We start from the raw sequence: 12,951 nt of genomic DNA on the forward strand, positions 1-12,951 counted from the left end.
GGTCTTTCTGAGCTGCTGCAGCTGGCTTTGAACTCGCGATTCTCCTGCCTCAGCCTCCGGAGCAGCTGAGATTACAGGTGTGCACCACCTCCTTGGCTGTTTTTATTTATTTTTAGAACCGTGAAGGCAGGAAGGATTTCAAAAGGGCTAAAAGAGGCAGGTTTGCGGGTGGAGCCACCACTCTGGGTGGAGGGAAGATTTAGAAATATTCCCACAGAATTGGTGGTGGTGGTGGTGGTGGTGGTGAGCTGGGGTTGTGGCTCAGTGGCAGAGTGCTTGCCTAGCATGTGTGTGGCACTGGGTTCGATCCTCAGCACTATGTAAAAATACAGAAACCAAATAAGGGCATGCTGGCCATCTACAACTACAAAAAAAAAAAAAAAAGAAAGAAATAAAAAAGAAAAGAAAAAAAGAACCGTTGGTGGGAAGGAAAGGAAGGACGATTGGGCAAAAAATACGACTTGTGAGCAGAAGGGGAGGAGACAAGGCCTAGTGTGTAGAAAATGATATATCTTCCAGAAAGTTCTGCTCAGAACAGAACATCTCTCCCCACCCACACCCACTCCCTCCTCAGGTAAGGCCGCGCCCACACGCTGCACCCTCAGGACAGCCCCTTCCCCTGCCTTGGACACAGCTTTTCTTGTCAAGGTGCCTCGCAGTGTGACTTTATGTTGGGGACACACAGTGAGCCTGAATCACGCCCATCGTAAAAACAGGCCCAGTGAAGGTTAGTAGCAAAGTCAAGAGGTCAGACCACTTGGTGGAGGTTCTGCTGGAGACAGAGGGTTTGTACAGGGCAGGAACAAAGAAGGGAAGTGACTAGAAGGAAGGAATCCAAGGGAAAGCAGAAGTTCTAGAAGTCCTACGTGACAGGAGCAGCCCCACCTACACCTGAGGAGCCTAATGTGAGGCCACTTTTTAGTCAAGACAGTGAGAGCTTTGGAGAAGGCGTGAGACTTGGGGCCTAACCACTTGGGTCTGGTGCTTGGTGCTCCTGCCAAGTGCAGGAGTGACCTTCCTGATGAGCCACCTTGAAAGGTGTCAGGGTGGTGGTGGGGTCACTGGGGGGACAAGACCCACCAGGATTCAGAAGACTGACATTCTTTTTTTTTTTTTTTTTTTGGTACTAAGGATTGAACCAATGGCCTTTAATTGCTGAGCCTCATCCCTAGCCCTTTTATATTTTATTTAGAGACAGGGTCTCACTAGGTTGCTTAGGGCCTTGCTAAATTGCTGAGGCTGGCCTTGAACTTGCTAGCCTCCTACCTCAGCCTCTCAACTTGCTGGGATTACAGGTGTGCGCCACTGCGTCCAGCATTGGATTCTAAAAATGCTTACCCTGAGTTCTACACTGGATTCTCTTATGTATTTACCAGAAAATTAACCAAGACCTGAAGCTCAGGCTCTTGAAATGCTCTTCTGGCTCCTGCACAGGGTATGAATGATATGAATGATTATGGGAATTTTTTTAGTTGTAAAGGGACATAATACCTTTATTTATATGTGGTGCTGAGGATTGAACCCAGTGCCTCATGAGTGCTAGGCAAGTGCTCTACCACTGAGCTACAGCCCCAGGCTGAAAATATTTTTTAAAAACTCCTATTATATATTTTTATGTTATTTATTGATTTTGGTGCCAGGGATTAAACTCAGGGATGCTTAACCAAATCCCCAGTCCTTTTTTCATCTGATACCAAGGATTGAACTCAGGGGCACTCCACCATTGAGCCCCATCCCCAACCCTATTTTGTATTTTATTTAGAGACAGGGTCTCACTGAGTTGATTAGGGCCTTGCTAAATTGCTGAGGCTGGTTTTGAACTCAGCATCCTCCTGCCTCAGCCTCCGGAGTTGCTGGGATTACAGGGGTGTGCCACCACACCCTGGTAGAAACTCTTATTACATATTTTTTGTGAGGGGAAAATTCTCCACCACTTTCTGCCAGAGTTTTCAATCTGGTGGCCCTTGCTTTGAATCCAGTTTGGAGATGGTTCCATGTGGCCTACTCCATGTTCTACCAATGTCATGAAAGAATGAGAGTTCACATAAAAATCCAGATTACACAAAGAAATTTTTAAGTAAGGCAGGTGTGGAGATACACGCCTGTAATCCCAGCTACTCAGAAGGCTGAGGCAGGAAGATTGAAAGTTCAAGGCCAGCCTGGGCAACTTAAGGAGAACCTGTGTCAAAATAAACTTTTTAAAAAGAGCTGAGAATGTAATTTGATGATAGAGTGCTTGCTTAGCTTAGCATGTGTGAGGCTCTGGGTTCAATCTCCAGGACCAGGAGGAAAAAAAAAATTTAATTACAAAACTTAATAGAAGGAAAATTTTAAAAAAAATTTAGTTTTAGGTGGACACTATATCTGTATTTTATTTTAGTTTTTAGTTGTGCTAAGGATCAAACCCAGTGCTTCACGCATGGTAGGTAGCCATAACCCCAGCCTGTGGCATTGCAAAATTTCCCTCTGTAAAGATTCTGAGTGCATGGGGTGGGGGCGGGGTAAGGGAGAGGGCGAGGCTTTTGAAATGCACCTGATGACTCTCCAACATGTCCCACAATAAGTAGGGTCTAATCATGGCTTCTTGAATATAGGCTGGTCTTAGTTACTGGCTTCTAACAGAAGAAAATGACATGTTGTCACACATGCATCTGCTAGGTCAGAAAAGGAAACAGAGCTTCTGAGTGGCCCCCATACCCTCTGGGGATGCTCACCCTTGTAACCTAAGTGCCAAGGAAGAGACCTGGGCCTCCTGCAGAGTGAAGGTTCCAGCCAACAAACTGCTCCTACTGGGGTCCCAGCCCATAACAAACACCTTCTATCACTAGCCAGAGGAGTGAAGGAACTTCCAGAAGATTCCAGCCCCAGTCCTTAGGGTCCACCAGCTGACTCCCAGTGGAACATAGGTGAGCTCTCCCAAGGAAGACCTGCTCAAAAGGCAGATTCATAAGCAAACCAAATGTTCTTGCTTTGAGACATGAAGTTCCTTTTAAAAATCTTTATGGAGATATAATTTTCATGCCATAAAATTTACTCATTTAAAATGTACAATTAAATGGTGTTAGTATACTCACAGAGTTGTGCAACCACCACCACAATCAATTTGAGAATATTTTCAGCACCTCTCCCCGTCAAAGATAGGTCCCAGGATTCCTGTTCCTGGGTCCCCTTTCCTTTCCCTAGTCTCTGGGAATCACTGTTCAACTTACTGTCTGTCTGGACTTGCTTATTTGGGGTATTTCTTTCTTTTCTTTTTTTGGTACCAGGGATTGAACCAGGAGTGCTTCACCACTGAGCCACATCCCCATTCCTCTTTTGTATTTTATTTAGAGACAGGGTCTCACTGAGTTGCTTAGGGCCTTGCTAAATTGCTGAGGCTGGCCTCAAACTTGCCATCCTCCTGCCTCAGCCTCCCGAACCGCTGTAGGTGTGCACCAGTGTGTCTGGCTGCCTAAATTCTTATACTCTAGAAATGCCCAAGCCAAGTGCAGTGGCTCATTCCTATTATCTGAGGTGAGCGGAGGCAGGAGGACCACAAAATAGAAACCCACATTGCACCTGCATAAGTCCCCATCTTTTGGCCACAAGAGATGGACCAGGTCGGTTGCTCCTTTATGGACGAGTGAAATCAATTGGCAGAAGAGAACCAGGAGGCGAACTTGAAAGGTTGCAGGCTGGCCCTTGTGTGGCTCTCCTTTTCCAAGAAACCCAGCGCAGTTAGGCGTGGGGGGTGGTGGGGGGCAGATGTTCCCACGGGGCTAATCAGACAGCGTCTCTGTTGTCTCCTAAATGTGGAAGCCATTCTCCCACCCCCTGGCAAGGGGAAGGAAGCAGTCAGAGAAGGAATAATTGCCAACTGTTATCATTTTCCTTCCTCTTTCCTCCCCCCCCAGGCCATTTCCTTTGGCTGCTTCAGTTAACTCTTTCCTTGCTCCTGGCTGGCCCACCCACAGGTAGCTACTATTGTGTTGTCAACTAGTTAGATACTCATCACTTATAACATGGTATTTTGCCTATTTTTAAACTTGATGTAAGTGTGTCCTATTATACATATTCTTCTGCCATATGCCTTCTATTTTGAGTGTATCTTATGTTTGTGGCATTTATCTGTGTTTCATGAACAGGTGGGGAATACATGCCATTGTTGCTCTACAAGTCAATTTATTGACATGTTCTGTTGAAAAATCACCTCCCCAGCATAACCTTTCCTGATCTGACCACCTAGCTCAAACATCTTTTTCTTTTTCTTTCTTTTTCTCTCATCTTCTTCCTCTTTCTTTCTTCTTTCCTTTTCTTTGAGACAGGGTCTTGCTGTGTTGTCCAGGCTGCTTTTGAACTCCTGGGCTCAAGCCCTTCTCCTGCCTCACATTCCTGAACAAATGCCTGGCAGCCTGCGTGGCTCCTCCTCTTGTTTCCTTTTTTATTTCACTTTATTTTTTCAGTACTGGAGGTTGAAGGCAGGGGTGCTCTATCATGGAGGAGCCACGTCCCCAGCCCTTTTATGTCTTTTATTTAGAGACAGGGTCTCACTGAGTTGCTTAGCGCCTCACCATTGCTGAGGCTGGCTTTGAACTCATGATCCTCCTGCCTCAGCCTCCTGAGCCACTGGGATTACAGGTGTGTGCCACCACACCTGGCTCGATTTATTATTTTGAAAAATCCCAAACGTATAGACAATTTGCAAGAATAGTTTAAAATATACTTTGCCTAGACCCCTCAATTATTAATATTTTGCCATGGCTTGTTATCTGTGTGTATACTTCTTTTGCTAAAGCATTTGGAAGTCAATTACAGATACCATGGTAATTCAGCCCTGAACACCCTAGCATACACGCCCCAAGGGTAAGAACATTCTCTCACATAGCCACAATGCCATTATCTGTCTTCAGAAAATTAACATTTATTCAATAACATCTCTAACTTAGTCTTTATTTGAGTTTCCTCATTGTTCACAGAAAAGTGTTTGGAGGGGCCCCTGGGCTGTGAGGGAAGTTTCTCTTTTTGCAGTTCTGGGAATGGAACCCTGGCTTTGCACAGGATAGGCAAGTGCCCTACACTAAGTCACATCGCAGCCCTTTATATTTTAGTTGCTGAGGCTGGCCTCAAACTTTCCTCTTTCCCTAGCCTCCCTAGTAGCTGAGATTGCAAGCATGCACCACAGCATGTGACTTGTGAGGGAAGTTTTCTTTTTTGTGTGAGGGAACTTTTCTAATGGAAATATTAGATTCTTTATTGGGAGTGGTGTTTCCATGAGTGTAGAATTACCAAAACTGAGAATTAGACACAGGGTGTCTTTCATTATATATATATATATATATATATATATATATATATATATATATATATATATATATATATATAAAATATTGATTTTTATTAAAGATTTTTTTAATATTTATTTTTTAGTTGTAGTTGGACACAATATCTTTATTCTATTTATTTTTATGTAGTGCTGGGGATTGAACCCAGGGCCTTGTATATGCAAGGTAAACACTCTACCAACTGAGCTATATTCCCAGCCCCCTATTTTTAAAATTTTGACACAAGGTCTCATTAAATTGCCTGGGATCTTCCTAAATTACTAAAGCTGGCCTCAAACTTGAGATCCTCCTGCCTCAGCCTCCCAACTCACTGAGATTACAGGCGTGTACTACCATATCTGGAATGACATTAACTTTTTTAAAAAAAATATTTTTAGTTGTAGTTGGACACAATACCTTTATTTTATTTACTTATTTTTATGTGGTGCTGAGGATTCAACCCGGTGCCTCACACACCACACAGCGCTCTAACACTGAGCCACAGCCTCAGCCCCCATGACACTGATTTTTGAAAAAGGGGAAAAAGTGAAGCTAGCTCTTCGCGAACGTCCCACATTCTGGGTTTACCTGCTCTCTCACGACTGGATTCGGGCCACATTGTGTCTTACAAGAATGCTGCAGAGGTACTGGGGGTCCTTCTTTGTCACCTTAGGAGTCAAATGGAGCCTGTCTGTCCCACTACTGGCCAGATGTGCCTTCTGTGATCCTTGCTACAGCCTCTGGGCTGGCGGTTCAAGTCGTCCATCATTCTTGTCGGTGGGGAACGGCATTTAGAAACCCAAAATTTGGTGCTACCTGTGCTCATTGCTACTGGGCTGACAATGGTTCTTAAGGCCTTTTACTGAAAGAACTTGGAAATCCAAGCAAAATGTGGGCTGGCTACTGAGATTTTTAGATATGACCGACCCCTGGCTTATTGTATATAGTGACACTTTTCTCCAGTTCTCCTGTGCCAAAGTGGAATCAACCATTTCTCAGAGACCTGCAGTTGTTAGTGGGAAAAGGTATTTAGAAACCACAGTCTGGGAACGAGTGGTGCTCATTTCTATCAGTCACTGTTTTTAGGATTTTTCAGTGCAAACAAACTTTTTTAAGAAACAGGATATCACAGCCAGGTGCACCCCTGTAATCCCAGCAGCTCTGGAGGCTGAGGCAGGAGGATTTAGAGTTCAAAGCCAGCCTCAGCAAAAGCGAGGTGCTAAGCAACTCAGGGAGACCCTGTCACTAAATAAAATACAAGAAAGGGCTGGGGATGGGGCTCAGGGATTAAATGCCCCTGGGTTCAATTCCTGGTCTCCCCCCCCAAAAAAAAAAATACCCCAATATATCACAAATTCAGTGATATTCTTTTTGGAGCTTTTGTGGTGCTAGGGACGGAAGCCAGGACCTCACACATGCTAGGAAGTGCCCAACCACTAAGCCCCCACCCTCTGTTCTCATAATGCTATATTTCTAATTTTAACTATGACATAATTTTTTATCTCATCCCATCAGTCCTGTATTTCCATCTCCTTTCTTCCACGTTGAAAATCCCAGTGGTTAATACCAACATTTCTTTTTTCTTTATCTCACAACAGGACAGACTCAGAATAACAATACTGACACCATCATCAAGGACAGGATTACTGAAAACACTTTAAAAAGTTTTACACTTCTTTCTCTCCTTAGGGTAAATCCACAAGAGATTATACAATTGATTTATTTTTGTCTTAAAGTCACTCAAAATAGTTCTCTGTGTGATTGTGCTACCAACTGGATGCATGGATTTATTCTTGTTTTGCTTTATTTTTTAATTATTTTTTTTGTACCAAGGACACAACCACTGGGCCATATCTCCAGCCTCCTTTTATGTTTTGAGACATAAGTTTAGAGACACTGAGTTTCTTAGGGCCTTGCTAAGTTGCTAAGGCTGGCTTGGAACTTGCAATCCTCCTGCCTCAGCCTCTCTGGCCCTTGTTTTTATTTGTGTGTGGGACTGAGGATGGAACCCACAGTCTCACTCGTGCTAGGCAGGTGCTCTACCATTGGGCTACACTCCTAGTCCCTCATTTTGCTTCTTGACTTACAGGAATTGCTTCTGATTTATAATTCTGTAAATACTAAAGTCAAATCTATACTCTGGGAACACTTGAAGAAGCAGAGCTTCGGTCCCAGTTCTTTCCCAGGGGTGACCATTTTTAAGTCTTTGTGAACACTTTCATTTTAAAAAAAATAAAGCCAAGTTGGGCGTGGTGGGGCACGCCTGTAATCCCAGCAGCTCAGGAGGCTGAGGCAGGAGGATTTAGAGTTCAAGCCAGCCTCAGCAACAACAAGGCCCTAAGCAACTCAGTGAGACCCTGTCTCGCTCCTGAGTTCAATCCCTAGTATCCTCCCCCCAAATATTTTTTAAAAATAAAGCAGATAGGTGTATATGCTTTAAACTGAGTATTTTCCTTCATTTTTTTTCACTTAATGATAATATGCTGGAGTCCAGTGGACTAACTCCTCGATTCTCCTGATAGTTGCATAATTCCACCAGTGCCCGACTACTGGAGATGTGGGTGTTCTCCCTCTTGCTATTACAACTATTAGACCAATTCTGACAAAACAGGAAAACACGGCTGAGAGGGTAAGCAGTTTGTCCAAGTTCACCCAGATGGGAAGCATATTAATGAGATTTGATTTGGCTAGAGGAGGAGAAAACCTCAAAAGAACAGTAGTTTTAATATAATAGTTTATTTCTCTTAACAGCATAGGCCAGGTGGGTGGCACAGTGGCTCTGGCTCAGGGACCTGGGATTCTTCACATTTCTTGTTCTGGAGCACTTGATGTCATAACCTCCTGCCCCAAGGTGGCTGCTTTAGCTGCAGCTTTCACAACAGCATCCTACCCAGAAGGAAAAAGAACAAGACAAAGGGCATAACCTTGACCTTTGGTGACTCCTACAGAAATTGAAAGGGTTACTTTTGTTGTCTATCCCTAGGGAGGACAGACCCAAAGTAGGGTCCTCTCCAGAGGGCATGCTCTGTACCTGTTCTGTTTTGGGTTCTACTGTGTTAGTCATCACCCTTACCCATGGCACGTCCCCGCCAACCTGGGTGAGGTGCATGCCCTTGGGTCTCCTTCTCCGACTGGGGTCACTGCTTCAGTATAGGGAGCACCAGGACCACTCCACCCTAGTGATGAGTGCCACCCCAAGAAGACCGGGTCCCTGTGTGTGACCCCTCCACTGCTATGAATTGCGCTTCCTTCTACCCCAGACCTTGCTCTGCCCCGATGACTTCATCTGTGGGGTCCAAGGAGTCTTCGGCACTTGTGCTTCCAACCATCTCATAGGTTCTGATGGCCAATGTTGGTTCCAACTGTCCGCTCTTCCATCTGGTGAAGCACAAGTTCGGAGGTCTCCTACGCCAAGAGGTTATTATGTCCCCCAAGGCCCTGAAGCCTGGGGCGCTCAACCCTTCTCTTGGCTTCATGAACCCAATGGCCTTCCACCCGAAGGCAAAAAGGTAAATGCCACCGAGTGGTCACTATTTTAAACACTTGAAGCCCCCAGGGAGCCCCTGGTGGCCTACAGGTGGCTGCGGCTCACCGAGTCCACTTTTGTTGAAAGCTTCTCTGCAGGTCCATGTTGCTGGGCTGAGTGTCTGCTTTTGGAGGTGGTTTCCTAGGAAATAAAAATCCAGCCAACTATCAGCAAGAGAGGGCAAGGGGGCTGGCAGAGGGAGGAGGAGAACCTCATTTCTAGAACACTCGGATCTTTATAATCAGAAAAACGAGGAGAGCCAAACAGTTGTATTTGCTGCCCTTTTGTGTTGTGTTCGGGGTCCATTCCAAATTTTGTTTGGTATCACGTCTTCCAAAAGAAGTGTGTGTGTGTATGTGTGTGTAGGTGTGTGAGAGAGAGAGAGAGAGAGAGAGAGAGAGAGAGAGAGAGAGAGACAGAGCGCTGTCTGCCATTCCCCATGGAGCTCTGACCACACATTGGCTGTCCCCTCACCAGCCTTCCCCATCCCCCATGCACTTCAGGATTCCACTCACACAGTGTGCCCATGGCCTCTCCAGTGACCCAGCTGTCCCTTTCTGCCTCAAAGGTCTCTGGGATCCAAGAAGGATGGGAAGGCATTTAGGACATTTGGGATATCAATATGATGCAACAACTCAGATATTTATCAGGTTTTTGGAAGGGCTAAAGGAACCAGTCAAGGAAAACTCTGGAATCCTAGCACTGGTGATGGGGCCTGCATCTCACTGAATGCATGGCCCAGCAGCCGCCGAACCAGGGGAACATGTTCCCTCCCAAGGGAACATGGCTGGAGAACCTAGCTGCAAGGGAAGCAAGTAGTTCCAGACTTCTAGACTCTGCAATGAAGGACAGGTGTTGAAGAGATGTGGGATGAAATCAAGGGTCAAGTGACAGTGCCCAGAGCAGATTCTTCAGGACTTCACTTGAGGCTAAGCTAAGGGCCACACAACCAAAGGAAGCCGGAAGGGGGAGTGACCAGCAAATAGGGGGGTTCAGGAGAAACCCAGCTCCCCTGAAGATCAAGGGCTGGCCATTGTTTTGGTCAGAAAAGACCTGATGAGAATAATTTCAAAAAGAGTTTACTTGGGGGCTCAGTTTCAGAGGTCTCAGTCCACAGACAGCAGAATCCATTCCTCGGGGCTGGAGGTGAGGCAGGACATCATGGAGGAAGAGTGTGGTGGAGGGAAGCGGCTCACATGATGATCAGGAAGCAGAGAGACTCCACTCTCCAGGTACAAAATATAGACCCCACAGCCATGTCCCCAGTGCCCACCTGCCTCTAGTCATCACTCAGTTCATGCCATCAGGGGATTTATTCTCCTGTAAACCTTCTTGCATTGTCTCAAACACAAACTTTTTGGGGATACAACAGCCATGATGCAGGATTGCTGCAGGTCAAGGTCAAGTGCAATGCAAGAGCCTGCCAAGGCATCGAAGGAGATGAATGGGGAAGAGAAGAACCAAGGACAAAGATTGATATCTAAGAACTGCGCTCCTGGAATAGGACTCGGATTGAACCCAGTGATGTTTAACCACTGAGCCACATCCCCAGTCCTTTTTGTTTTGAGAACAGGGTCTCGCTAAATTGCTTATGGCTTCAGTAAGTTGCTGAGGCTGTTCTCAAACTTGAGATCCTCCTGCCTCAGCCTCCTGAGTCACTGGGATTACAGGCGTGTGGCTTCCACTTTGGTTTATGGAGACCATAAGTGGTTCAAAAGTTATCCATAGAGAAATGATCATCAACCTGTTACCAACAACCACCACCATCCTTTAGGAATACATAGGACGCAAGATACTACCATTTTCTCCTTTCCTCAACAGTTTTATTGCCTTTTAAGAAAATTTTTGTAAAATATAAATACAAAGGCAGAGAATTTACTTACAAAGTTAAAACACAGATTTCAAACATAAACACACAATCCAGAAAATTTTAGTTTTATGTACATCTTTCAAGCAACCTCAACATATTATGTTAGTTTTCAATATTTTACAGAGTACAGAAAAAAATAGCTCAAAGTCTTCTTTAAATAAGAGCATAAAATGTTTAAACATATAAACAATCCGGTTTGATGCGTGAAAACTAATTTCACAGCTTTTAAATTAGGATATAAAAGTTTCATACAATTAGTTGTCGTGTGTGGATATGGTTTGGGTTTATATTACACACTACTGGATCACATCCAGTAGCATTTACCTGGCCCGAGCAGGTGCTCTGTAAACAAAACATAAAAGGTACAACTCCACCAAGTGCCTTCACCCAATGCGCCCCTGCAAACCAACCACACGGTCCTGACCACACGTGACACGGTTACCCACCGCGTCACCAGAGCTTTGTATGAAATAAAATCAAAGCGTGGAGCTCCTCGACAGCTTTTTTTTTTTTTCTCCTTAAAAAAGAACAGAAAACAAACAAATGTTCCAAGTAAAAACATACATATCTCAAAGCACTGGAAAGTAAAGAAACGTTATAACAACTTCGTAAAAACCGACTTAAAAGATTAAAAAGAAAAGAACAGGTTTCTAAGTCCTTCTGACTGGAGTAATTTCTCTTATATAAAGAAGAGATATTTTCATATGTAATAGTGTCCTTTCTTTACAGAAATAGTCGTATTATGACACATATGCACAAGGGTTGACACTATGACACACTGTACACGGGGCGCCTGCGCGCTCACCAGTAGTCCTGGGGCGCCGTGTCGCTGGGGTGCAGCCATTCCACGGACGAGCCCAGCAGCGTCTGCAGCTCGCTGGTGAACTCCACCAGATCCAGCAGCTCCTTGCTTTCGGGGTTGAAGGCTTCCAGGTCTTTGGAGCAAGAGAACAAGAGGCTCGCAGAAACCTGCCGGAAGAACTCTGCCTCGGCGATCGTGACGATTTCCACGTTGGGAAAATTGCAGCGGAATATGCGGGAGGACATTTTCAACTTCTTGAGCACGTCGGAAAGCAGCAGCCAGTTCCGTGGCCTGCAAAAGAGCAACACGAGCAGGTGAGTTTCTGGGGAGGCTGAGGCAGGAGGATGGCAAGTTGGAGGCCAGACTCTGATTTAGTGAGGCCCTAAGCAACTCAGCAAGACCCTGTCTCTAGAGCATGACAAACGCAGAAGGCCCGCATCCCAACCTCTATCCCTCAATCTTACTGGAGTGACATTTTAAGAAGGTGTTACATTCCTTATGTACACCCTGCCATACTTTCCGATTTTCATCACTGTTTGTGATGGCATACATGTTCACAGCTTCAAAGCCTGAGAACCACCTTACTCATGAAGCCCCTTTTGGTAGCACGAAGGCATAGCAGCCTGACTTGGACACCCCAAGACACTAACTACCCAGATCACATGGGCCAGACTGGATCTAACCAAATCTGAGGATCAAGATTTCCCAGTGTCACATATCCTTAGGTGAGAAGGTAGTATGTCACTGAAGGCCATCAGACCTCAAATGACTGGGAGGGCCCTATGGTGACCTGTTGGAGTCTGAAGAAGGTGGTGCCTACCAGGAACCCCTTTCCAAAGTGTTCGGTGACTTAAGTATCCAAATGCTGACTCTTCTGTGAAATTCTAGCTACTGACTTCAATGCCCCTTGGTCTCGTAAGGGTGACTTCGAACCTTCTTCAGCTGAGAGCTATCTGTTTTCTGCCGCACCGCCCTGGTCAGCTTAATCAGCTGATGTGTGCTCTTTGTGGAAGAGGCTGATGGCAGTACCTGAGGTCCATGGACATTTGAGAAGTCACCCACTCACCCATCTGCTTAAAAGGGGCCTCTCCCCCCGCCACCCACGTGTGGCCACACCCGAGGAGCCATGCTCACCCCTGAGCAACGGACACTTGGATGTTGTAGCACGGCAAGAGGGGGCTTTCTGAAAACTCAAATTCAAACACGTCGCTGTAGGAGTCGTCGTCGCCATCCTGGTCTTCAGGACCTGGGGGGTTTGCTAAAACATCATATCCGCTTTCATCATCGGGTTCTAATATGGGGCAAGAGAGGGGGGGAGAGTCGGTTAAACTTAGAACGACGGGGGTCCTAAATAACAAGATTCTCTCCCACTGGGTCCTGCTTCTGCTGCCCACCGCCGGCCGCCCCCGCCCACAGACTGGACCCCGCCAACTCATCCCCTTCCCCAGAGACC

The 12,951-nt window shown here is 45.7% G+C and overlaps 1 protein-coding gene across 4 annotated transcripts in view; it reads right to left on the reverse strand.

The window, feature by feature from the left end:
- Positions 1-10,645: 10,645 nt before the first annotated feature.
- The window catches only part of Bcor (BCL6 corepressor), a 44,542-nt gene continuing 42,236 nt past the window's right edge, over positions 10,646-12,951 (reverse strand). For all 4 annotated transcript variants that reach the window (XM_077106983.1, XM_077106981.1, XM_077106982.1 and 1 more), the window contains 2 exons: positions 12,633-12,789; positions 10,646-11,789 (listed from right to left, as the gene is read on the reverse strand). In XM_077106983.1, coding sequence (XP_076963098.1) covers positions 11,498-11,789; positions 12,633-12,789 — 449 coding nt within the window. In that variant the 3' untranslated portion in view covers positions 10,646-11,497. The remainder of the gene's footprint in view (positions 11,790-12,632; positions 12,790-12,951) is intronic.

Source organism: Callospermophilus lateralis, chromosome X (assembly GCF_048772815.1).
Source record: "Callospermophilus lateralis isolate mCalLat2 chromosome X, mCalLat2.hap1, whole genome shotgun sequence".
NCBI lineage: Eukaryota > Metazoa > Chordata > Mammalia > Rodentia > Sciuridae > Callospermophilus > Callospermophilus lateralis.